We start from the raw sequence: 26,631 nt of genomic DNA, 5'->3' as shown, positions 1-26,631 counted from the left end.
TTTTTGGTGACCACTCAAGCACTTATTCTTGAAACACATTCAAAAACACTTCCATCATTGGAACCTCTATCGTTTGTCCATCTCTAGCATCTACTAGACGGATTAAGACCACAAAACATTATGCACCTCTCTTCCTCCTTGTTTCCCTCCACTTGTAGCCATTGAGTTCCTTTTGGTTAGGGAATCCTTAGCAAAATGTCTCACTTGATGAGGAACAAAACACTTTTTGTTAACTAGCTATAGCTACATTGGACGCAACGATGTTGTCCAAAATGTTTGGTGTTGAGGCCTCGGATAAGGCTTTGCTTGGTGCAATTTGGGTTTTTCCTTGGCAGAACGTTCATGATGGCGAACCACTTGACTAGTCAGCTCAACCTTGCCTTCTCCACCAAGGCAAGACACTCTCTCACACACATAGGATCACTACCCTCTTCAACTCAAGCCTCAACCCTTTCCTTAAACTTTCTACACTTTTAAGTTTTAGAGATAATTTTGGGTGTAGAACCTTGCTAGGGTACTCAAACCTAAAAGGCATAAGAACCTACTAACATCTTCCATTGCTCCAGATGTAGGAACTCAACCTCCTTAGCGTACCTAATGCTATTTGGGTAATGCTTCTCCAAAAACAATTGTTTGAAGCTTATGTAGTCTTCAACTTCTCTCATTTCCTTCAACAGTTATTGGGCTCTTATCCATTTTTACCAACGATTTTAGTTCGTCAATAATTCGTCAAAAAACAGCAATTACTAACAAATTTTTATAGTTTCTTATGGATACTAGCCATCATTAAATTTAGTTTTTTTAAGTATCCTAGGTCATATTTAATATAAGAATAACAGACATATTCAAAATATATAACTTAGCCTATGCCAACTTAAATAAATAAAATATAAAAAATAAATATGGTTAGGGTCTCAAAGTTGACATTAACCTTATTCATTTTTAATATTTTTTTATCAATAGCTTTTATTTAACTGATACTAACTAAATAAATATAAACAATAAAAATAGATAAGGTTAGCATATGTTAAGATGAATATTAAAATAAATAAGATTAATGTTTACTTTGTTAAACTTATTTATTTTTAATATTTATTTTATTTGGAGATAGTGTCCGCTTAACTGATAGTAACATAAAGGTTTAATAGCCTCTTTGGTCCCTACTTTCGTTGCCTAATGTCAAATCAGTCCCCATTTTTAAAAGTATTTGAAATATGTCCACAGTTAATAAAATGTGCGTCAAATTTTTCCCTTCCATCAAGTATCACCAAACGGAGTTAATACATTAATGATATGGCACCAAATATTTACAATGTGTCACTGTATTGATTTGTGAGTGATGACGTGTAAGTGCGCATCTGCGTTTCAGAGCTTCGGATTTGTACTTGAGGTCATCCTCGAGAGAGGAAAAGTGGTCGAAGAGCTCCTTCCTTCCAGAGGAGGGTGCAACTGGTCATGAGAGAGGTTTGACGCTGGAACTCGTCGAAGCTTGGCTTAGTTTAGTGACCTTGAATTCTCAATAACTTAACCATGGCTTCTACCAAATCATGCCTACGTTTCTGCCACTCCCTCTTACCGCTCCTGCCCTGCACTTTCAAGCAACACTGTTCTTCGGCTTCACTTCCCGAACCTCTTCTCCAACCTTATTCAAACGACACATCCCAAATTCCAAACCTATCCTCCGAGGAAACCACCTTAGTAGACAAACTCCACGCCGCCATCAAAGAACACAACCGCAAATACCCCACACCAAACCCCAATGCCCCTCCCCTGCACCCAACTTTACCATCCCCAACCTCTCCCTTGACTTCTTCGCGCTCTCCGCCACTCACACACTTTCCCCCACCGTCGCCCACCACGTCATCGAGAAATACGGCGCTATCCGCCACGACATCCCCTTCCTCCAATCCCTCGCGTTCTTCAATTGGGCCACCGCCCTTGACGGATTTCCCCCCTCGCCAGAGCCCTACAACGAGATGCTTGACCTCGCCGGAAAGCTGAGACATTTCAACCTTGCGTGGCACGTGATCAACCTCATGAAGACTCGCGACGTCGAAATCAGCGCTCACACGTTCGTCGTTCTCGTCCGTCGCTACGTGAGGGCTTGATTACCTATGGAGACGGTCCACGCTTTCAACCGCATGGAGGACTATGGTTGTACTCCCGATAAGGTTGCATTTTCAATTGTGATCAGTAGCTTGTGTAAAAAAAGAAGGGCAGATGAGGCTCAATCGTTTTTTGATAGTCTCAAGCATAAGTTTGAGCTTGATGATTTAGTTTACACTAGTTTGGTTTATGGGTGGTGTCGTGCTGGTAACATATCTAAGGCTGAAGAGGTGTTTAATGATATGAAGATGGCTGAGATTAAGCCTAATGTTTATACTTACAGCATTGTGATTGATTCGTTGTGTCGATGTGGGCAAATTACGTGTGCTCATGATGTTTTCGCGGAGATGATTGATGTAGGGTGTGATCCTAATGTTGTTTCTTTCAACAGTTTGATGTGGGTTCATGTTAAGGTTGGGAGGACTGAGAAGGTATTGCAGGTTTACAATCAGATAAAGAGGCTAGGTTGTCCTGCAGATACCATTAGCTACAATTTCATCATTGAGAGTCATTACAAGTTGGGATTGAATTCATCTATCTCACTCGTCTGCAATCTGAATGAATATAAACATATAGCAACTGAAATTATGAATATTGATGCAACACACAAAAGTCATTTATACCGATTCCTCGCATATAAAATTCGAAAGATCAATTCCTTGAATATTGATTCCTCACACATCCAACAAACTGTCCAGCATTATATTCAAGTGTTATAAGCAATTGATAAACTGAAATTTATTCCTAGCATCACAGGATATCAAGTATTCTTGTTCAGATCAGATTTTAGAAATACTTTCCAGTCAAAACTAAAACCCACATTCATGAAACTATTGATCAGATAGAATCAAGCACTAAGAGCAGAACAAAAATACTAATATTGAATAAAATAGAAATGCTATACATAAATATCACCATATTACATCCGAGTTCGAATCGATTACATTCAATCCCAAGAGAAAAGATCAGCCACTCATCGTAGCCATTAGCATTCTAACAGATGAAGAAGAAGATTTTACAGCTAAAGTGAAAGAACAACCCTTTTGATAACTCTGTGATTTTTTTCTCTACAGCTCCCTCCATCTCTTTCTTTCTGACTCATGAGTATATATATTGCGCGAATTCTCGCTTAAGCTAGATGATTATCAATTAAGCGAGAAGAAACTTCTTGGAGAAGATAGTCATTTTCGCTTAAGCTAAATTATTTTTCCTTAAGCGAGAATGACTTTTAAATCAATGACTTCCTGGATGAATCTAGCTTAAGCGAGATCATTTTAGCTTGGGCGAATTATTGCAGGATTTGCTCTTCTCTCTTTTCTCTTATCTCTTAATTTACCTGGAACATATACAAAATAGGGATCAAATGATTTCCTTTTAATCAAAAACTCGAAAACATATGATTACATTTCATCTTTCTTAGATTGGGACGAATTGATACAAATGTACACAATTTAAAACATAAGTGCCAAAATTTCATATGAAAATTTACTACTTTTTTGGACTTATCAACTCCCCTCAACCTAGCATCTTGCTTGTCCTCAAGCAAAGTAATAAGATCCCAACAGCTTTTCAAAACTCAAACTTTGAAATTGGTTATTTGAGAAATCAATTTCATAGTCCTTACAAGACAAATTGTGCATTCCAAACTACAGATTCAAAATCAGAAGCAAATGGTGAATCCAATTATCAAATAAAAGAAGGATAAAAGTGCAGCAAATTTTTCAAGACAATCAATTGGAAGAACCATTGATTCTAACCAAGGAAATTCTCTCTAGAATCTTACAAGGATGTGTTTCTCTCATTTTCCACTGAAATTGAACAAATTAAAATTGCCAGTCATTTTCAATCAAACCACACACACAATCAGCATGAATCTCAAGGACTTTTAAAGGTTGTAATGAGGTTGGGCTTCCAAGAATTATGGTTTTTCAAGATAACAAAAGCACAACTTTAGAAAAGAGAGCATAACTACACTTTAAACCCACTTCCAATTCTACTCTCGATTCATCCCATCTCATACCTCAAAACCCAATGTTTCTTTTTCATTCAGTATTCACTCCTTCTTTTTCTTCTTTCCTTTTTTTTAGATACATTTCTATACAATACTAAGGAGTGAATTATAATACAAAATACTCAGCCCCTTTCTTTTCTAAGTACAATTCCACCAACCAAATCCCATTTTAAAACTGAATAAAATGCACCTATGCTCTTTATCCCTAAAGTGTGTAAAGGGAAAGGATACTAATTAAAGTTAAGGTGAAGGTGCATAATTCAAAGCAATTAGGCTTAAATGGACTATCACAAAAGGATGATTATTCTGAGGTTGGATGTTTGGCACTAAGTTATTTAAATTCAACAAAACGGCCTTGATCATTTTCCTGCTTCAAGTGTGATGTTATCCAAATGAAAACTCAAGCAATATCAACTTGACAACAAACAGTGGAAACTCTCAAACTGTTTAAGGATTCACACACTCACTAGGTTCTGTGTTTGGTTTCTTTCCTTGGTATATCACTTGTTGTTGCAATTGATTATCTTAACCAATTATCCAACACTAATATCCTAATCCCATTTAACTATGGATTCAACCAAAATTTTCCTTTTTTCTTTTTCAGTTGTACTATCTTAGAAAACTTTTTGAAACTTGATTTCTCTTTAACCAATTTCCTCAAGAAAGATTTCTTATAATTCCCAAAAAAAATCATTTTAGTTGTGTATGTGCTCTGTGCAATATTAAGCAAAAAGTAAAGCAAAAAGTAATTTAAACTGTACATTCTAACCAAAACAACTAAAGCATAATATTACTAAAAAAAAGTTTTGCAGTAAAACAAAAAAAAAATCGTATTTCATTGAGTTTTGGAGGTTGGAATAGTGTTGTGTGTCAATCTCCCCTCATGACTCTATCAAATTCAGCCTGAAACTCCTCCTCTTGAAGGTCCACTCCGACTGACTCTTCCCCCACAACAAGGTCATCTCTATCTGCAACTCTTGATGGCCCCTCACCTGATGTGAATCCATCTGCAAAAGTGTTGTCAAGTCTAGTAGGTCCACTTTCCCCTGGAAAAATTGGACTGTCCCCAGGCCACTGTAAGTATACCAAGAATTTTGGTGGAGTCATGCCTTCAAGGGAATTTAGCAAAGGAAGGAAGGGATTGGTGAGTTAATTGAGCACCATTGGATCAAGAAAATCGCGCCCTATACTTTGAAGGAAGAAAGCACTATGTTGAAAAGAAAGTAGTTATGAACCAGTGCTTCCCTTTCTAAGTTTTAACACAGGGTCCCTTGGTCTCGCTTAAGCTAGATTGGCAGGTTTCAGTTTTAAAAAGTTTCGCCCAGGCGAACCAAGTTTAATCTAAGCGAAAAAGCTCAAGTGGCTCAACCTCATTTGCAGGACATTTTCGCCCAGGCGAGCAAGGTTTAGCTTAAGCAAAAATGTTCCAGAGGGCACGGGAATTTGAAATTCAATTCTCGCCCAAGCGAGTCTTCTTTCGCTTAAGCACAAATATAAGAAAAACTTGTGTTTCAGTTTTCTGCATATCTAGCCCAGGCGAGAAGGTTTAACTTAGGCGAAAATAATGCAGTTTTTGCCACTTTTGAAAATTTTCAACTTTTACTCACCCAATTCATGATGAATTCAGTTTAATTAATCAAGAGACACATATCAATATATTCCTCACCCAATTATCTGTCATGCCCAAAAGTTTCACAAAAACTCTTAAACTCAATTTTCACAATTTGGCCAAAACAAGACAATTTTTATCATTCAATGAACTCAATTTTGGCACCAAAACTTAGTATCATGCATGACACAAACATTTTGGTACAAGAAGACTTAGGTATGCATGGTTTTCCTTATTGAGACATTTAAATGTTAAAACTTACCCTTTCGCAAACAAACACATAATAAATACACAAACACAATTAACACACAAGATAAAATTAAAATGCGAAAACATAATTAAACATTGGGTTGCCTCCCAGGAAGCGCTTGTTTAACGTCACGAGCCTGACAGATGGGGCAATTAGGTTTGATTCATGATGTTGATGTGCTTCTTCCTTTCATGACACCAACATCTTCTCGGTAGCTTTCCCGTCACCAACTTGACTCTTCTTGAATAGGGAGCCTCAATTTCAAGTACTCCATTTGCCTTTATTGCCTTGATAACCCATAACCTGTTCTTAATAATCACTAGTTTGCCAGGTTTGGGTTCATCACTTTCTAAAACAGGGTGTTGGTGAACTAGTTTCTCTTCCTTATCTCCATCCTCTTCCTTCACTTTTGGAGAGAAACAATTAAGGCTTTTTTTTGCAAACTTGGCAACTTGCCTTGGTAGACTAGTAACTGATAAAACTTCATCGTTTGCTTCAAGACTAGGTTGTTCCTCTTTACTTTGTTGCATATCTTTGAAGAAATTAAAAGTTACCTCTCTATCTTGGTCTTTTAATTTTAGTATTCCCTCTTCCATATGAATGACAACCTTGGTTGTCTTCATGAAAGGTCTTCCAAGGATGAGCGGTATCTCTGCATCTTCCTTCATCTCCATCACTACAAAGTCCACTAGGAATTGGAGCTTATCAATTTTTATCACCACGTCTTCTACCACACCATAAGGATATTTGATGGACCTATCTGCCAATTGAAGCATCATTCTTGTTGGCTTGGCTTCAAGACCACCAATCTTTTTAAGCATAGATAGGGGCATCAGATTTATGCTAGCCCCTAAATCAATAAGAGTCTTCCCTATATCATGGTTTCCAATGGTGCAAGGAATGGTGAAGCTCCCCGGATCTTTGAATTTTGGAGGGAGAGTCTTTTTCATGATGACACTACAATTTCCCTACACTTCAATTGTTTCTTCATCTAAATAATTCTTCTTCTTGCTGAGGATTTGCTTCATGTACTTCGCATAGGCAGGAATCTGTTGTAGTGCTTCAGTCAAGGGCCTGGTGATCTCCAGCTGGTTGAATATTTGCTTGAACCGAGCCAATTGTCTCTCCTTGTCTATGTTAGATGGGTTTTTCGGATAAGGAAGGTGTTTCAAAAACTCTTTTTCTTGATTTTTATTTTCTTCTCCTTTATTCACATACTCACCTTTATTTTTCTCTTTCTTTCCCTCACACTCATTTTTCTCTTTCTCATTTACTTTTTTCTCCAAAACTTCCTCCTCCACAACTAGATTGTCTTCAATCCCTCTTCCCAGAATTTTACCACTTCTGGTAGTAATTGATTTACAATGCTCCTTGGGATTAGTTTGGGTGTTGGCTGAAAAATGATTTGCATGTTGATCTGATAGTTATTTAGCCAATTGTCCCACTTGTGTTTCAAGATTTCTGATTGAAGCTTCTATTTTTCTGATTGGTTATAGAAGCTTGCATGAATTTTTCTAGAGTATCCTCCAATTTGGTTGTTATTTCATACACAAATGGATTTTGTTGTTGATTCTGATAAGGAGGTTGTCTATTTGAAGGACCAACATCTTGTTTCCATCCAAAATTCTGACTTTCATTGTTTCTCCACCCTGCGAAAAGTTATTATTGTTAGAGAAATTACATGTGCTTCCTTGATTACTCACATATTGAACTTCTCCTTCTTGTGGGCCACTTTGATATGAACAATGACCATTGGGATGGTCACCTCCACAGAAGTTACATCTCATGGGTTGTTGACTAGAAGAAGATTGTACTGCTTTTAATTGCTCAGGTAGATTAGCCATCTGTTTGGTTAATGCTTCCATCTGCTGAGTCAGAATTTTATTCTGAGCTAAAATTGCATCTATAGTACTGAGATCAAGCATTGCTTTCCGTTGAACTGTTTGTCTATTATGTTTAGCTTGATGGTCTGTAGATGCTAATGCCTCAATGATTCTTGTTGCTTGCTCTACATCTACAGACATCATTATTCCTCTAGCTGCTACATCTAATATCATTTTGGTGTCTGGCCTCAGACCATTGCAGAAAATATTTAGTTGAGCAATATCTTCAAACCCATGATTTGGCATCTCCTCAATAAAGAATTAAATTGTTCCCAAGGTTCACAAAATGGCTCATCTGCTCCTTGCCTAAAAGTAGAAATCTCAGCTTTTGCCTTATTGTAACGAGAAGGTGGAAAGAATCTATTCAAGAATTTATCTTCTACATCACTCCACTTGTTTAGACTTTGGTTTGGATGTGATTTAAGCCATTCGTTTGCTTTTCCTGTCAGAGAAAAAGGAAACAAATGCATATAAACATGATCAAGATCCCTTTCTTCAAATCCCATAGTTACTATCAGTTCATAGAACGTAGAAAGATGAATATATGAATCTTTATTATCCATTCTAGTGAATTGATGAGAATTGATTAAGCTAAGGAAAGCTGGCTTCATTTCCATGTTTTGGTGGTGGGTGGTATTACTATGCTTGAAAAATATCTTGGCCCTTGTTGCATAGCATAGTCTCCCAATGTTCTTCTAGGTGGGGTTGGTCCTTCTTCCGCAATATTTTCTGTTTCCAGATGTGTGATGGAAGTATTGGAAGATTTTTCCTTTGTTTTTCCTTCCTTCTTCTTTGTTTTTGCCTCTACTTCTTTGAGCGGTTTTTTCTATCTCTGGGTCAAATGCTAATTGATCTTTAGAAACCTGACCTCTTAAGAACATAAATCAAAACAGCTCAATCAAGGATTAATACAAAAGAGAAAACTAAATAAACTAAATAAATAAAAAGAAATATATTCACAAATTTGGATGAGATAACTTTATAAATTCAAAAGAAAATCGTTCCCAGGCAACGACACCCAAAATACTTGTTGAACTTTTGGCAAGCGTACCAATAGTCAACTGTAGTATAATGATTTTTAAGTAAGAGTGTCGATCCCACGAGGAACAACTTCAATTAAATAGATAAATTTATCTCAAACAGCATATATACAAGGGTATTGAACTTGATTCATAACGGATTTTGATAATTTATACTATGTTGCGTAAGAGTAAAATATTAACAGCAGATAAGTTAAAGAAAGTTTAATATGAGAAGTTAGGATTGAATTCATCTATCTCACTCGTCTGTAATCTGAATGAATATAAACATATAGCACCTGAAATTACCAATATTGATGCAACACACAAAAGTCATTTATATCGATTCCTCGCGTATAAAATTCATAAGATCAGTTCCTTGAATATTGATTCCTCACACATCCAACAAACTGTCCAACATTATATTCAATTGTTATAACAAATTGATAAACTGAAATCTATTCCTAGCATCACAGGATATCAAGTATTCTTGTCCAGATCAGATTTTAGAAATACTTTCTAGCAAAACTAAAACCCACATTCATGAAACTATTGATCAGATAGAATCAAGCACTAAGAGCAGAACAAAAATACCAATATTGAATAAAATAGAAATGCTATACATAAATATCACCAGATTACATCCGAGTTCGAATCGATTACATTCAATCCCAAGAGAAAAGATCAGTCACTCATCGTAGCCATTAGCATTCTAAGAGATGAAGAAGAAGATCCTATAACAAAAGTGAAAGAACAACCCTTTTGATAACTTTGTGATTTTTTTTCTCTGTAGCTCCCTCTGTCCCTTTCTTTCTGACTCGTGAGTATATATATTGCGCGAATTCTCGCTTAAGCTAGATGATTATCGCTTAAGCGAGAAGAAACTTCTTGGAGAAGATAGTCATTTTCGCTGAAGCTAAATTATTTTCACTTAAGCGAGAATGAATTTAAAATCAATGGCTTCCTGGATGAATCTAGCTTAAGCGAGATCATTTTAGCTTGGGCAAATTGTTGCAAGATTTGCTCTTCTCTCTTTTCTCTTTTCTCTTAATTTACCTGGAACATATACAAAATAGGGATCAAATGATTTCCTTTTAATCAACAACTCGGAAACATATGATTACATTTCATCTTTCTTAGATTGAGGCGAATTGATACAAATGTACACAATTTAAAACATAAGTGCCAAAATTTCATATGAAAATTTACTACTTTTTTGGACTTATTAATAACCTTTCCAGGTCTTTCCAGATCAAGCATTTTAGAATCAAAGAATTACAAGAATTATCACAAATAATGTATAAGTATGCAATTATGTAAATGTAACAGTGAAATATATCAAGTTGCATACAAACACAGTGTAATCGATTTCCAATCTGATTAATTCATCATTCGCAAGGAGTCATCCACACACAGATTGGCAAAACAAAAACTGATTTCATTTATGATCAAGCAATGATTACAATCTGGTGAAAGCAAAAAACACCTAGGTATCTTGCAATTTATGCTAACCACTGTAAAACTATCCAACAAAACAGAAATTATGACTCAAAAACTATGATCCTAAGACCCTTATTGTGATTCAGATATTTCCATAGAATCCTCTTCATTGGACTCATCTTCTTCATCTGATACCAATTGTTAAAATAGAATGGCTTAGTTTCTCACACCAAGATTCTTGGTTCCCTTTAAGTATTTCAAAATTCTTTTTTACAATTGTTAAGTGTGATTCTTTTGGTAGAGACTGAAACCTAGCACAAAGACATACACTATGCATGATGTCTAGCTATTGGGAGTTAAGCACAGTAGAGATCTAATCATACCTCTATACATTTTCTGATCAACCGCTTTGCCTGCTTCATCAAGGTCAAGAAAGAAGTTTGTTGCCATAGGTGTTGGAGTCTTTTTGCAGTCCAACATTTTATATATCTTTAACAAATCAGTGTAGTACTTTGATTGATGAATAAAGATGTCATTCTCAGTCTGCTTAAGTTGAAGTCCTAGGAAGTATGTGAGTTCTCCCATCATGGACATCTCGAACTCATCCTGCATAGTCTTAGAAAACTCTTTGCATAAAGAGGGATTAGTTGATCCAAAAATGATATCATCAACATAAATTTGCACATATAATCTATCCTTTTTGGAATTCTTAATGAAAAGAGTTGAATCTACTTTACCCCTAGTGAATCCCTTCTTTACCAGGAACTCACTTAGACGCTTGTACCATGACCTTGGCGCCTGTTTCAGTCCACATAAGACCTTTTTCAATTTGAAAACAAAGTCTAGATGTTCAAAGTCTTGAAATCCTGGTGGTTGTTCCACATATACTTCTTCCTTGATGTACCCGTTTAGGAAAGCACTCTTGACATCCATTTGGTACAACTTGAACTTCATGACTGAGGCAATAGCAAGTCGTATCCTTATTGCTTCCAGTCTGGCCACTGGTGCATACGTTTCATCATAATTGATTCCTTCTTCTTGACTGTAACCTTTAGCAACCAACCTTGCCTTGTTCTTGATGATTTCTCCTAAGTCATCCATCTTGTTTCTGAAGACCCATTTAGTGCCTATAACCTGAAGGTTTTCTGTTCTTGGAACCAGCTCCCATACATTATTCCTCTTAAACTGATTTAGCTCCTATTGCATGGCCATCATCCATTTTTCATCCGCAAGTGCAACTTCAATGTTATTGGGTTCAATCTTAGCAACATACGTTACATTCATGCAGAATTGATTAAGTTGACGCCTGGTGGAAACACCTCTTGTGATATCACCAATGATGTTGTTTATCGAGACATTCCTTAGTGTTTTACATTCCTTAATCGATTCAGCTCTGGGGGGATCGATTACATTCTCAGGATTTTCCTCTTCTGGGATTTCTTCATTTTCTTCTTCCTCTCCAGCGGAATCATCTGCATGTATTGACTTTCTAGAGTGTACAGGATTAGTGGCAATATCAATATACTCGTCAAAAGCTACATATACAGATTCCTCAACACACATTGTTCTTTTGTTATAAACACGGTAAGCTTTACTTGTAAGAGAAAAACCAATAAATATGGCCTCATCGGCTTTGGAATCAAACTTACCAAGGCTTTCCTTACCATTGTTTAGAACAAAACACTTGCATCCAAAGATCCGCATATGTGAAATGTTAGGCTTTCTTCCCTTGAACAATTCATTGGGAGTCAAGTTCAACATTGATCTTATCTTTGTTATATTCAGTACATAACAAGTTGTGCTCACTGCATCTGCCCAAAAATACTTTGGTAAGTCCCTCTCATTCACCATGGTTTTTGCTAGTTCTTCTAATGCCCTATTTTTTCTTTCAACAACTCTATTCTGCTGAGGTGTTCTTGGTGCTGAGAAGTTGTGAGAGATTCCCATCTCCGCACAATATTCATCAAATGCTTCATTTTGGAACTCCTTGCCATGATCACTTATAATTGATTTAATCTTAAGCTTTTTTTTCATTTTGAATAACAGCAGTAAATTTCTTGAACACTCTGAAGGTTTCACTCTTGGCATAAATGAAGAATGTCTAAGTAAAACGAGAATAGTCATCAACAATTACTAAACCATATAAATTTCCTCCAAGACTCCTAACCCTTGAAGGACCGAATAAGTCCATCTCCAATAGTTCCAGGGGTCTGGTGGTAGATATTTCTCTTTTATTTTTGAATGATTTTTTTGTTTGTTTTCCTTTCTAGCATGCATCATACAATTTTTCAGAAGCATAGCGAATATTAGGAAGACCAATAAAAAGATCCTTAGACACTAGCTTGTTCAATTGACCCATATTAATATGAGTTAGTCTCTTATGCCATAACCATGCATAATCTTCTTTAGACATAAGACATACAACATATTTGAATGAAGTTTTTCTAAAATCGATTATGTAAATGTTGTTGTATCTTTTTCCTGTTAGTAATAACTCATTAGTTGAACCATTGCTAATCAAATAGTATTTTGGTTCAAAAGTTATTTTCAGCCCTCTATCACACAACTGACTAATACTAAGCAAATTGTGTTTCAATCCTTCAACAAGCAACACATTATCAATTTCATACATAGAGGGAGTTTGGATTTTACCAATACCGATGATCTTTCCTTTGTTGTTATCATTGTATGTGACATGGCCAGAAGTCTTGTAAGAAATTCTTGTGAATTTTGTTGGATCTCCTGTCATGAGCCTTGAGCATCCGTTGTCCAGATACCACATGGAATCTTTCACTCTTTGTTCCAAACATGCTTTCACCGTTTCAGATTTAGCCATCATGATGAGATCACTTCTTGATACATTCTCTTGGTTATCATTTTGATGCCTGTGACTTTTCTTCTCATTGAGGAATCTTGTAAACTTTTCAGCCTGCAGATTCATTCTTTCAGCTCTTGATTCCAATTTATCTACCCCCTTTTTCTTATTTTTCAAGAAACCTGTTTCAATAGACTCATAAAAGACATTAGTAACGAAATTCGACTTAGCGTTACAGGTAACATGCACAAGCTTGAAAACGGATTCACTTGTCCTTCTTGTTTGAGAAACAGAGGCCATTTTTCAAGATTGAATCGATTAACCGGAAATAGTAATCGATTTGTTTTTCAAATATTTTATGAAAACCAGCTCTGGTGCCAATTGTTAAAATAGAATGACTTAGTTTCTCACACCAAGAGGGGGGATGAATTGGTGAAGTGTAAAAAATATAATCTTTCAAAAACTATTTCACAAAATAAGATGCTTTTACACTTTTCTTGAATCGCAAGTTAAAAGATATGCAATGCAGCAGGAAACTTAATCGAATATACTAACAGCGTAATCGACTTAATAAAAGAGTGTAGGGATTAGAGAATTCAAACGCTGATTTTTATACTGGTTCGGCCAAGCCTACATCCAGTGTCCTTCCAACCATAGGAAGCAAATGCACTATAAAAATCAAGGTTTATACACCAAGGTTTTTACAGCGACCTCACGTCAAAAATGTAAAACACTTCTCTAACCCTCTAATCTAATATAGGCAGTAAACAATACAGACACGTAGCAAGAACACCCTCTTCTGTTGTCAAACCCTTTGAGCCACCCTCAAAGTAAAGAACATAGTTCTTCTTCATGTAATCACAACAGGGAAACCAGTCAATCTTCACGATTGCAGAAATTTTTGATCACGCAGATTACAACTTTCTGTGCAGATAGATCAGACGTTCAAACCCAACAAATCTTGCTTCTCAAGAAACCTCTAAGACTTGATCACCACGGTCAATCTCTGGTTCGTGGAGCTTCTCTTTTCTCTATAAGAAACCATAGCGTTTTTTGAAAGATATGAAAGTGTTAATTGCACAAAAGTTCTTAAAGAATTCAAATCAGCGTTAATTTATAGTTATGCACACATTAAATGCATTTTAATCGACTTAGTAACTAATGTAGTCGAATACATCTTGCAATTATAGGAAGTTAACATCATTAAAACTTATTAATTGAATGCACATTTAATGCAGTCGACTCACAATAAATGTTTGGTCAATATGTTTGAAAATATGACCGTTAAATCAGTTGAGTCAAGCATTCAATCAGTTTTCAAAATAACAACTAACTTAGTCGAATGCAGATAGCATGTAGTCGATTAAGTAAAATCACTTAGCATAATTTTGAAAACATTTCTCTTCAAAATAACTCACAGCACGCTTGAAAAGAGTTTGTGCAAACACTCGAGTTTTAATCGATTCATCCCATAATGTAATCGACTTAAAACTGTTTGTTTTGTCACACATTAAAGTTCAACCAAAGTGCTTGTGGTTTTTCATTTCCAACACCTTATGTCATGCATACACATATAGAATTACATATTAAACACAGTGATATGCAATGAACAACACAATCATGTTCACAAATATGCTTATACAAATTTATCACAGTAAGCAAAAGCATATAACATGTAATCATAGAACATGTAACACAAAATACTCATGTGTTATTAATTATGTGTTGTTATCATCGAAAACACAAATATTACTGAGATTGTGGGTTCAGCTAAACTAGTGCTCCCCTTATCAACAATCTCAACAATATTATAACTAATTATTCACACTGCTCTTGGTCTTCTTAATCACCGAATAACCTTCTGTTACCCTAGACTGGATGAGTATTCTCACCACTCTTGGTCTCCTCAATTAGCGAATAGCCTCCTGTTACCCTAGACTGGATGAGTACTCTCATCATATCCTACCACAAGGCATACTTTGGCGTCTTCATCCTCGTCAAATGTGTCAAGGTCTTCCCAGGTGCTCATCAACATCTTCTTCTTTTTCGTATCTGGATCCGACTGACTTTTTTCATCTTTTCAGTCTCGAGACATTCTGATCTAAAATGTCTAAGTTTGTTGCAATCATGGCAGAAAGTTGTGTCTTCCGATCGTCTGTCCTTTAGGTTGTTCTTAGAGCCAGATCTGAATCGCCTACTCTATAACATTGTGCCTTTTCTTTTCCTCTACATGGATTGAAGCTTTCACGTAATTAAAGAAAGCTCCTCTTCTTTGTTCTTATTCATGGAGTCTTGTTCATTGTCAGACATCATCAGTCTTGAGAGCTTTGGTGGGTGTCCTCTTGACAACTTTAAGCACGATAATCTTCTCGTTTTTTATGGGACCATCTTATAGGAGTTCGAGCTCATGTACTTTCAAAATCCAGACCAACTCTTCCAGACTCATTCCTTCAAGATTCTTTGACGTTCTAAGAGCTAGTGGTCTCCATTGTCTAGGAAGACTTTGTAGGATTTTATCAATATGATTGAAGTTGTCATATAGCTTCCCAAAGATTTGAGCTCATTTAGGATTGTTTGGAATTTGTTGAACATGCTTTGATGTTTTCGTTTTCCAGCATAGTAAACAACTCATATTGTTTAGTCAACAGGTTCATCTTGTTTATCTTTACTTCATTCGATCCTTCGTAGGTTATGACCAAGTTATCCCACATTTCTTTGGATCCTTGGTAGGCGTGAACCTTTCTATATTCTTCTTTGGAAAGGGCATACATAAGAGATTTGAGAGCTTTGGAATTTAACAGGTAGAGTTGCTTCTGCTCGTCACTCCATTTACTTTTTCATAGTGGTTGTCCATCTTCATTGATGGGTATATAGTTTCCATTTTCTACAACATCCCACATATCAATATGTCATGATTCAAGGAATGCTATCATTATTTGCTTCCAGTCTTGCTAAGAAATAACCTCATGAGGTTAGCTCTGGTACCAATTGAAGTACCTGAAAAACACTACAAGGGGGAGGGGGGGCGGGAGGGTTGAACACTGTTAATGGAAAAACCTTTTTGCAACCCTCTTTCTATAGCACTTTCATCGAATACAAGATTTTCAAGTAGTTGTTGACTTTGTAAATGATATTACTCAATGAATTCTTTTCTTTGTGCTATATAGGATATTCACTGCAATGTTTGTAAGAGCTTTTCTTTTTAATGAATAATCATTTATTATGGAAAGCTCTTGTATTTAAAAGTAAAATGCAATTGCAGGTTTAATAAGAAAAGCTTTTAGACAAAATTAAACAATACATGCATAGGTATTTTTATACTGGTTCAATCCAACTAAGCTACGTCCAGTCTCCTCTATCCCCCGATGTGCTGCCTAGTTGAGTTTCACCCACTCCTGGTTGTATAGTATTTTTCACCACTTCTGGTATCCCTAGTCAGCGAATAACTTCTCATTACCCTAGACTAGTTGAGTATTCACACCACTCCTAGTACTTGACAATCCTGGTATCTTTCGATAGGATGCCTAGTTGAGTTTCACCCACTCCTAGTTTTGCATTATTCTTCACCACTCTTGGTATCCCTAGTCAGCAAATAATTTCTCGTTACCCTAGACTAGTTAAGTATTCGCATCACTCCTAGTACTAGACGATCCTGGTATCCTCTGATATAGTGCCTAAATTTCCTTAAATCCTTAGAGTTTCAATAACAAGTGTTTTAATTCTCTTCAGATATGCAATCAACGATTGCTTACAAATCGTTTAGACTATTACTCTCGTACAGAGGATATATGTTCAATACAATACAGTCTATAGACTCGCTGGGTGTTTCGGTCTTTTTTCTTTTCTCTCTTCTTACAATAGTAAGCAAATATTACAATGATGCTCGAGAGTATTATTTGAATTTTCTTTTTCTCTGCTCAGATATTTTTCTTTTGCCTGAGCTTCTTTGTGCTTCTCTTTTAAATGCTTTTCGTAGGATTGATATTTTCGTTGTAAGTTCTCCTCTTGGGTTATCCTCTTGATTCTTCTTTTGAATGATCTTCTATTTAAAGGTTTTTTCAAAAGGTATTCGTTAGACTGAGTTCTTGGCCGTGATTCTTGTGTCTTCTCTCTCTTGCGTGTGAAGCAGTTGTTGGTTAAAGCCAACTTGTCAGAGCAGACATGCTTTTTTAGTACTTTGCACAAAAATAGGTTGCACTTTGTTTCAAACACTTATGAAGAAAACTTTTTGTGAATGTCTTTTTATTCTCTAACGTCCGCTTCTGATATATTACAAATAAAGTAGTGGATGTGTGTAGTAGGTTATCTGCATAGAATAAAGTAGATTTTGCATGCAGCAGATATGTCTTATATCTTATCGCTTTTGTTTTGAAAGTTAAGGATTTAATGACATTTAATTCTTATTCAGAACAACAAAGTTTTTTTTTCATTTCCTATCGTTGAGGTAGCGTTTACAATTTAAGTTTTTCCTAAAGATATAATTCGTTTAGGAACTTCATCGTTGGACGAAGTAAAGGGTTTAACTCATGGTATTGTCTAGTATGTTTTAAACGCTTTTTGTGATAATGCCTTTTTAGAGCAAGAGCGTTTAACTTCTTTTATAAGTTTTCAATCTTTGTTTAAGTCTTTCAGAAGGTTTTTGGTCAAAGACATTGTCTCAATCCTTTTTGCTTCTTGAGAGTTCAACTGAATATCATTGGGTACAATATAACTTACGTGTTTAGCATAACTCTCTTTAGACGCTTTGACTTGTCAGTCGTTTAGCGTTGTGTCTGGAAGCTTTTAACCTAGTTGTTTTCCTAATGGTTTCCTAAAGTTTTTCCATGTTGATGGATGATTTCATAATCTTGTTTCTAGCATTTGTATTCTACCTATACTATTCTTCAGGTTTAAGTGTTTTCAGATTCTTATCTCGTTTAAAATTATTTGATTAAACTTTAAAACATGAAAACCACATATGAGTTTTATAAACGATTTATTCTTAACAAATGTGATATCGGATTTCATACCAAAAAAGATTTGAAGAATTTATGTATTGAATACAATTGAATTTGTAAATATTAATTAACAATTGAAATTTATTAAATGTATTCAATTCAATTTTTGAGAATTTGAATAATGTGGCAAAAAGTTTTTAAGTTTAAGGTGTTTCAGTGATTCCCCGTTTGAAGAGCTACAGTCGCGCATTATCACTAGTAAGGATTCACTTGTTTCTAAATTATATGATTACTATATTTCTAGAAACAAGTAAATTCTTGAATGAAACAATAGACGACGATGAAAATATATTATTTAATTTTTTTAATTATTAACTTTAATTTAAATAATTAATAACGTAATAAATAGTTATCTAATTTGAATTTGAATTTTTGAATTTTATACTTTTGTATTTTAAATGTTATAAATTCTATTAAGAATTTTTATATTTTGCTATATTTCAAATTTATATATTTTCTAAATAAAACATTTTAAAAAGATTTTTGTACGTTTTTAATATTTTCTTTAACTATTGTTTTATAAATAAACCTAAATATTTTACTTTTATATTATTAATCTTTAACTTTACATTAAATTTCGTTTCAAATATTTACACCTAAATCATATTATTATTTAATTTATTTTTCTAACTTATTATAAAAAAATTAATACATAAATTATTTTAACCAAATAAATATACATTGTAAAAATTAATTTTAAAAATCCAACCATAATTAAAATATTTTATTATGATAATTTTTCCATTACCAAAATTAAAATATATTTAAACTATCTTATTTATTATAATTACTTTTCAAATTTTTTATTCTCAATTAATTTATAAATATTAAATTAAATATATTTTTAAATTTATATTCACATGAGCCTATAAATAAGAAATATGAAGAAATATGAACTAAAATCCAAAATATAAATAAGAAATAATAAATTAATTTAAGATAAAATATAAAGATAAGATAAAGATGATATATCTAACCCTTCCCCTCAAGTTACCAAGCTTGTTATCAATATAATTAATAAAAACTTAGTACAAAGATGACATAGAAGACGAAATACTAACCCAGAAGACTCTTCTTGAACAAAAAAAATTGGGAGGTTGCTCAATATAAATCTCTTCTTACAAATCATCGTTGAGGAATGCAGTGTTAACATCCAGTGGATAAAGAAGTCATTGTTGAAGAGCCATCATTACTAACAAAAACCATTTTTGTCATGGAAGGAAAAACATATGTGGACGGGTCAAATGCAATGGGGACAAGAGGTAAAAAAACAACAGCGAAAGAAGTCATTGATGAACAGAAGAAACCTTAAAAATCTAAGATTCTCCAATCAAGACAACTGAAACAGGAAAAAGAGCGACATTGACACTCTAAATAGTTGTCTAAGAGGAGATGAGACATGTGACCACGCACGACGAACTTGAAAGAGAAAAAAAGCAACCTCGACACTCTGAATCATTGTTTAAGAGGAGACGAGACATGCCACTATGCACGACAAAAAAAGGAGATTCACAACTTTAAAAGGTGCTAAGAGCGCATAAAAGTTTTAATGAAGACATCGTTGATGACACGATGATTGCCTGACAAATATAATCAAAATTGTGTGATCGTCAGTCGAAACTAAAACTCTGTAGTGGTAGTGCAGCCTCCCACGATAGACGATGGTGCTGCTGACAACAGTGGTAGACGACACTGCCCCCGACAACATCAGGTGTAGTGACAAAGGCGACAAAAATGTTTTTTTATTTTCTCAAAAGAATCTTAGGCTCTAGATACACATATAATCCTATAAAAGAAATATGAACTAAGCACAAAATACAAATAAAAAATATCAATAAACTAACTCAATATAAAAGATAAAGATAATATATCTAATACTTTTTATTATTTAATAAAAATTATGTTGAAAGTTACAAAATAATAAGAGTCGAAAAGTGATTGAAAACTAAATAACAATTAAAAATAAACAAATATACATATAGCAAGGTAAAAAAAGTGCTTTTTTTAGAGGTCAAGAATCGATTTTTTTTTAAACTAGCTGTTAAATAATATGAAATGTAAAACTATAATGTAAAAGTTAAAAATAACTAAAAAACTTTAATGTATAAAATTAGGATAAGAGATATTAACAAGAGTAACAATTAACTCCTAAAGTCTATTCAAATGTGAACCTTTGGCCTTTCTTTGCAAATGAGTCAACCCTTGTGCTCATTTCCTAATGTCATCTTTCCTTATTATTTAAAAAAAAAACAAAAACAAAAACTCCTAAAGATTTTTTAATGTCATTATTGAATAATAGGTCTTAAATATGCTCTTATCTAATATTTGTATATAAAAAGTTTTAGTTAATAATAACACGTGTGCTTTAAAAAAATATATTAGTGAGTGTGACGTTTTAACATTTGAGTTTCCAACTTTTTCATTTTGTATTTTGCATTGTGAAATGTGAATTGTGATTACCATATTACTACAAAAGGAAGGTTAAAGAAAGAGGTGAAAAGACCTTTATAAGCCATTTTTGGATGGCATTGGAAAACCATAACAAGAAATACCACACACTTTGTTTATCTAGTTAGGTGGTGCTCTTTCTTGAGAAATCCAAATCCCTCACAGGGAAAAAAATGTTTACTCTTTATAAAATTAGTATATTTCGATTTTAATTCCTATAATATTTCTTTTAATATGTGTAACATTTGAAATACTTATTATAAAAATGTTTGGATTTTAATTTAGGTATTTTTCTTTAATTTTTATTTTTCAAAAACTTTGAACAACTATTTGTAATTCTTAATATTCATTTTAAGATAAATAAATAAATAAAAACTATTCTTTTAGGTTTAGAAATATATTATATATCACAACACCAATCCTTCAAAATATAAAAAATTAAATAAAATTATATATAACATTAGATCTAAGATAGGTTATTATTTTTTCATTAACAAGAAAATATACATACAAATATAGAAGTATTTAGGATATTTCAACTCATATAGCAAGTTAGATTAGTTAATTAGAAACCCTAATGAAGAACCACCAAGAAGATAATTTCAAAAGCTTTCTTAAGTATGTTTCTGAGACACATTTGACTGTTAAGTTTACATTAAAAAAAAAAGCCATAGCAATTAAAGTGAAAAGTAAAACCCTAAGAAAATGGTGTGATGAAAATTAAGAAGAGGGTTATGAGAAGGAAGTACTGAAACTGAGATCCAAGTGCAGATTCTGGAACCGTACCATGCATGTATATAATATAGTTTCTTTTCCCAGGTTGTGAGGTACAAAAGAAATCCAAAGAGCTTAGGTTATGAAAGAGGACCAAGAAGCCATCCATGACTCTGTGTAAACACCAACTACAGGTTACTGAATATACAAACTGATAAGAGGGCAGGGATGACCCCCACTCTCAAACTGCAAACCATAGCAATGCTGTCAGAGATTGGATGAGTTTTCCGGGCTGAAAATGACAGTAGGAGGTACGGTTCTCTCCAATGAACCCTAATTTTTGTAATTACCATTTTGTCTTTTTTGCTCAGTCGGTAGCTAGTACTTTTTCTTCTCTTTTTTAATTCAGAATCAACCCCTTTTCCCCACTCTTTCAATTAAGATTATTCACTGTTTCAATAGTAAACAAAAATATCTGCTTTTTTCTCGTTAACACCCTCCATTCATCACAATTTCAGAACATTGTAATAATTATAAATATTCATATTTTCAATCATTCATAAATAAAACAATTTCTTTAAATTTTATATTGTGACCATGTCTGAAAAGTCTGGATTTTTCAAAAATGATCATGGGGTGTGGAATGTTTTGATTAATATTCAGAATGGAAAGTGCATGTTTTTTATATAAGGAAAGAGAAATTGATCTCTTGATTTTCTTGGTGATTGACTGATTAACTGGTTACCATTTACTATCTTACCTTCCTCGTTGAGGAGTATCAAAACTTATTTGTACAGAAGAAACAGTGAACCGTGTTTGCACCGTTTCACTTCCACCCACCTTTTAGAACCCTTGGGTTAAAAAGTTGAAGCCTCGTCATAGGAAAGAAAAAATCTCAATTTTCCCTAGTTAATTTCTACAGCAATGTGTGATAAATTTTTCACCAGAAAAAAATCCCATATTGGTTGCTCAAAAATTAAGCATTAACACATCAGATATTACGTAGACCTACTTTTAATCTTCAAATTCTGTGAGGGCTAAGTAGAACCCTAACCCTAAGGACACCAGAGACAACAACAGAAAAAAAAAACACACATATTAACGGGTTCAAAAGTTAGACGATTTGACCCTGCTCTGCTTACGTTGCTTCCACATAATGAGGCAAAAAAACCCACAAATTATGTGTCTTGTACTCCGTTTACTTACACTATTACTGTCTCATTCTCTCTCTTTCTCACTCTCACTCACACTCACACTCACACATACACACACAACACTCTTTCTCTCTCTTCCTCGCTGCCAAAGACTCAGGTCCAGCAGATAATCCAACCACATAACAATAGACACTATGCAAGCAAAGCAAATCCAAGTTCCATCATTGTCCTAATTGAAAATCACTTCTTAAGCACTCTTTTTCTCTTCTAGGATGGGTTATAGTGTTAGCATAAGACATAACTAGTCTCTATCTCTATCTCTATCCCTTACCTCAACCCTTTATATTAAAGGGTGTGTTGGGGCATCACTTTGGACCATTAAGTTGGGAGCTGTGGGTTAAAACCAGTTCATTGTTCGGAGGAAGATAGACATACACTTCTTCAAGAGCTAGGGTTTTTGTCCCCTCTCTCAAACTCATTAATTGAAAAGAGAGAAAAAAGAAAAAAATCTTCAAATGTTCCCTTACAGTTCCACCCCCTACCCTTCCTTCCCTTCATCATCTTCTTCCTTCCATCCTTTTCCTTTCCTCAACCTTGAGAATGCTTCTGCAGGAAACACCCTTCTTCACGATCCACTTTCTGTGCCTTACTTACCAACTCATCACAACCCTCCAAACATCCAAGAGGCACTGAGCAATTTGCCAGTCACAGATCATAACTGTGGTGGTGGAGGTTCTGCAATGACCAAACCTGACCCAAGTGGTGGTGGTGCTGCTGCTGCTGCTCCTCACTATGGCCTCTCTTGTTTCCTCACAAAGAAGCCAGTTAAGAAAGACAGGCACAGCAAGATTTACACCTCTCAGGGGTTGAGGGACCGGAGGGTGAGGTTATCCATTGAGATTGCTCGCAAGTTCTTTGATCTTCAAGACATGCTAGGGTTTGACAAAGCCAGCAACACCCTTGAGTGGCTCTTCAACAAGTCCAAGAGAGCAATTAAGGAGCTGGCAAGGAGCAAGAACAGCACCAACAGTGAAGAAGGAGCCAAGAGCTTCTCTTCTTCATCTGAGTGTGATGATGACTGTGAAGTGGTTTCGGAGATCAAGCAGAAGCAACAACTCATCACTGGTGATGCTGCTGCTCCAAACAACCTACAACAAGGGTTAGATTCAAGCGATAACAAGTCACCGACATTTCTGGCTGCAAGGGAGAGGATGAAGTTGAAAAGGGCACAGAAGGAACCTGCAAAGATGAAGGAGTCAAGGGAGAAAGCAAGAGCAAGAGCAAGGGAAAGAACTAGTAACAAGATCATGTGCAATGTTAATTCCAACACAGGGAGGGTGCAACAAGACCTGAAGAAAAAGTGCCCTGCAATTGAAAATAGCCACTCTCATCACCTTGTTGGAAGTGAAGCACCTAGAGATGATTTCAACGTTATTGAGGAATCAATTGTGATAAAGAGAAAGTTGAAGCCATCATTGATGTCCTCTTCTCATCACCATCACCAAAACCTTATGATCCCTAAGGAACCACCATGTTTCAACAACAACAACATTGAGTACCACCACCCTTTCTCCAATTTATCTCCGAATTGGGATGCTAATGGATCCACTGGCCGCTCCAACTTCTGTGCCATAGCTAGCATGAATCTATCCACAGGTATGTGTGGTTGTTGTGTGTTTCATCAAAATGATACTAGTACCAACTGATAAGATCTTCTAGAAACCTTCTATTTTGATGATATTCATAGTTCTGTAAGTCTTCAATTTTCAGGGCTTCAAATCTTTGGAAAGTCTTGGGAGGAGTGCACCAATCCACGTTTACACTAGATTGTATGTGTGTGTGTGTTAGCTTTTCCTTTTCCTTTTCCTTTTGTATTTTTCAGTCATCTTATTCTAATGGAAACTCTTCTAGCTGTTTGCCAAGGAATCATATATGAAGGCAACTTTCTGTGTTTTCTACCAGTAACTTTTCTGTCCTATATTCCCTTTCCACAAAAATGTTTGTACCTCATCTTCTTTTGCTCATCATCACCCAATGGCGTGTGACAGTTGGCACAAAGGTTCCTGCTGCGTGTATTGCTTTCTGACCAATATTTAAACTGCCCTTGGCATTGCATAATTCCAATTAAGTTATCAAGAAACTGTTCCTGCAGATTTTAAATATTTATATATTTGGTTTAGATCGTTCAACAGTGACTATTATTTATATATTCCTTTGTTTTAAAAACATTTCAAGAATTTGATTATATACCTTGTTGTTGTCATTGTTTTTCCCTTCTGTTTGTTGTCAAGCTATTTATGTAGCATGCCCTTCCTGATTTACATTATTAATCACTAAATATGAGTACAAAAAAAAGCTCAATAATATACTAGTTTTCTTAGAGATTTCTTATAGATGAAACTCAACCTAAATACAGAAGGATAGGACCACGTTAAATTTCACATCATACAAGATTGTCAAAATCATAGAGAAATTCTGAACAAGTATGATTTGCTTTCTCTCAAACTTTTTTGTTTCAAGTTAAAATAGTGTGATTCTTTTGTCTCAAAAGGCTTGATCGTTTGGTGTAATATATATTAATTAGTTTTCTAAATGCATTGACAGAATGAAGTATCAGCTATATAAATAAGTATGCGAATGGACACAGGTATTTATACTCGTATGTACCACTATATTAATATCGAAGTCATCATATACTTCATGCTTATGTCTATTTGATGCAGCATGCATTTTATGCAGTTACATATTTCAAAGTCTATGTTTCTGTGTCTTTTCTGAATAATTTCATGTTCTCCATCATGTCATTGACTAATTTTTTTCGTTCAAAGAGAAGATCTTCATCTCTTGTAGATCTTGAATGCGATTATGGACACATTCTGAGCACTATGATGCTTGAACAATAAACGATTTTATATAGCCACAGGGTTAGTTCAGTAAAAAACTAGAAACAATTATATAAATAGAAGAAAATGTGATATTTTACATACCAATGGAATTTTTGTCGAAAGCATGCATATTTAATCTTTTGTCACTTGGTTGAAACAAATGCATGAGTTTCTTCCTAAGAGTAAATTGAAATTCTGAATTGCCAACTGTATATTAATATGCCCACCTAGAAATAATAGCATTAATTGTGCAATTAACATTCATGAGTATAAAAAGTCTAATTTAGAAGAAATAAAAGTTTTTCTATTCAGGCATTTTCTTCTCTCTGATATCTAAACTTTTTAGTAGGTTAATTATTGCTAAATAAAATGACAAAGATTATTACAGATGCTGTACTGTCTTTGAACATTTTATATTTAACCAATGTTGTTGGCAAAGACAATCTGGGATGTCAGATACTTCATTTGATATGATTTGATTTGATTTCCACCAGACTTTCCTAATTTTTATGTTACGTTGATTCGTTTCTACTTGTACAAACCTGTGTTGCATTTCTTTTCCCTCACAAATTCTCAATGCATCTACAATAAATGCAAACGTAAAGAGTCTCTCGTGTACAAGCCTCATACATAAAAGTGTGGCTGAGATTATCTTTGCTTTCATCATTTTAACCTAAAGATTTTAGCCACTCATTTAATGCATATGATGATATTTAAACCTCTAACCGTATACTATTATTTTAAAGTTTCTTTGCTAAAAACATATCCCGATGAACAAAGAAAGATGTAGATATTCTTAATTTGAATATATTATTATTTTTATCCCAAAATTATTGATTAACAACTCATCACCATATGATAAATAATTAAAACGCAAAATGAAATGGAATTAATTTTGAACATCTATATATAATTGTGTAACTAAGATAATTTGTTAAAAGTTTTGCTACGATTCTATGTTTTGGTGGAGAAGCTTTTCCATGATTACAACATAGTGGAGAAGCTTTTTTATGAAATGTGGAAATATATGAATGATATAAATCATGAGTATTACACATTACACACTAAAACACTTGATTATGTCCCAACATAATTTTGGTAAGTGACATGGAGTTTTCAAATGGCCTACACACATTTTCTTGTCTTTAAAATTTGGAGTTTGATTGGGTGTCAAAGTTTACAAGTTAAAATGGAAAATGAATAACAAAAGGAAAAAAAAACATGCAACAATTATTTTTCTAATAAAATTCACGTTAAACATTTTTTTTAATGTTAAAGAACATTTATCCTTTAACATTAA

At 34.4% G+C, this 26,631-nt stretch overlaps 1 protein-coding gene and 1 pseudogene across 1 annotated transcript; both read left to right on the top strand.

Moving 5' to 3' along the window:
- The first annotated feature begins 1,530 nt into the window (after positions 1 to 1,530).
- LOC108344420 (pentatricopeptide repeat-containing protein At1g20300, mitochondrial-like) lies at positions 1,531 to 2,825 on the top strand (annotated as a pseudogene).
- Positions 2,826 to 22,571: 19,746 nt separating this feature from the next.
- On the top strand, positions 22,572 to 24,411 carry LOC108344421 (transcription factor CYCLOIDEA). Its single transcript, XM_017582866.2, has 2 exons — positions 22,572 to 24,102; positions 24,217 to 24,411. The coding sequence occupies exons 1-2, from the start codon at positions 22,962 to 22,964 to the stop codon at positions 24,270 to 24,272; spliced, it is 1,197 nt and encodes a 398-aa protein (XP_017438355.1). The 5' UTR covers positions 22,572 to 22,961; the 3' UTR covers positions 24,273 to 24,411.
- Positions 24,412 to 26,631: the final 2,220 nt, after the last annotated feature.

The sequence above is a fragment of the Vigna angularis genome, chromosome 8 (assembly GCF_016808095.1).
Source record: "Vigna angularis cultivar LongXiaoDou No.4 chromosome 8, ASM1680809v1, whole genome shotgun sequence".
NCBI lineage: Eukaryota > Viridiplantae > Streptophyta > Magnoliopsida > Fabales > Fabaceae > Vigna > Vigna angularis.
The sequence above is the reverse complement of the archived record's forward strand: the minus strand, read 5'-3'. Positions and strand labels throughout refer to the sequence as shown.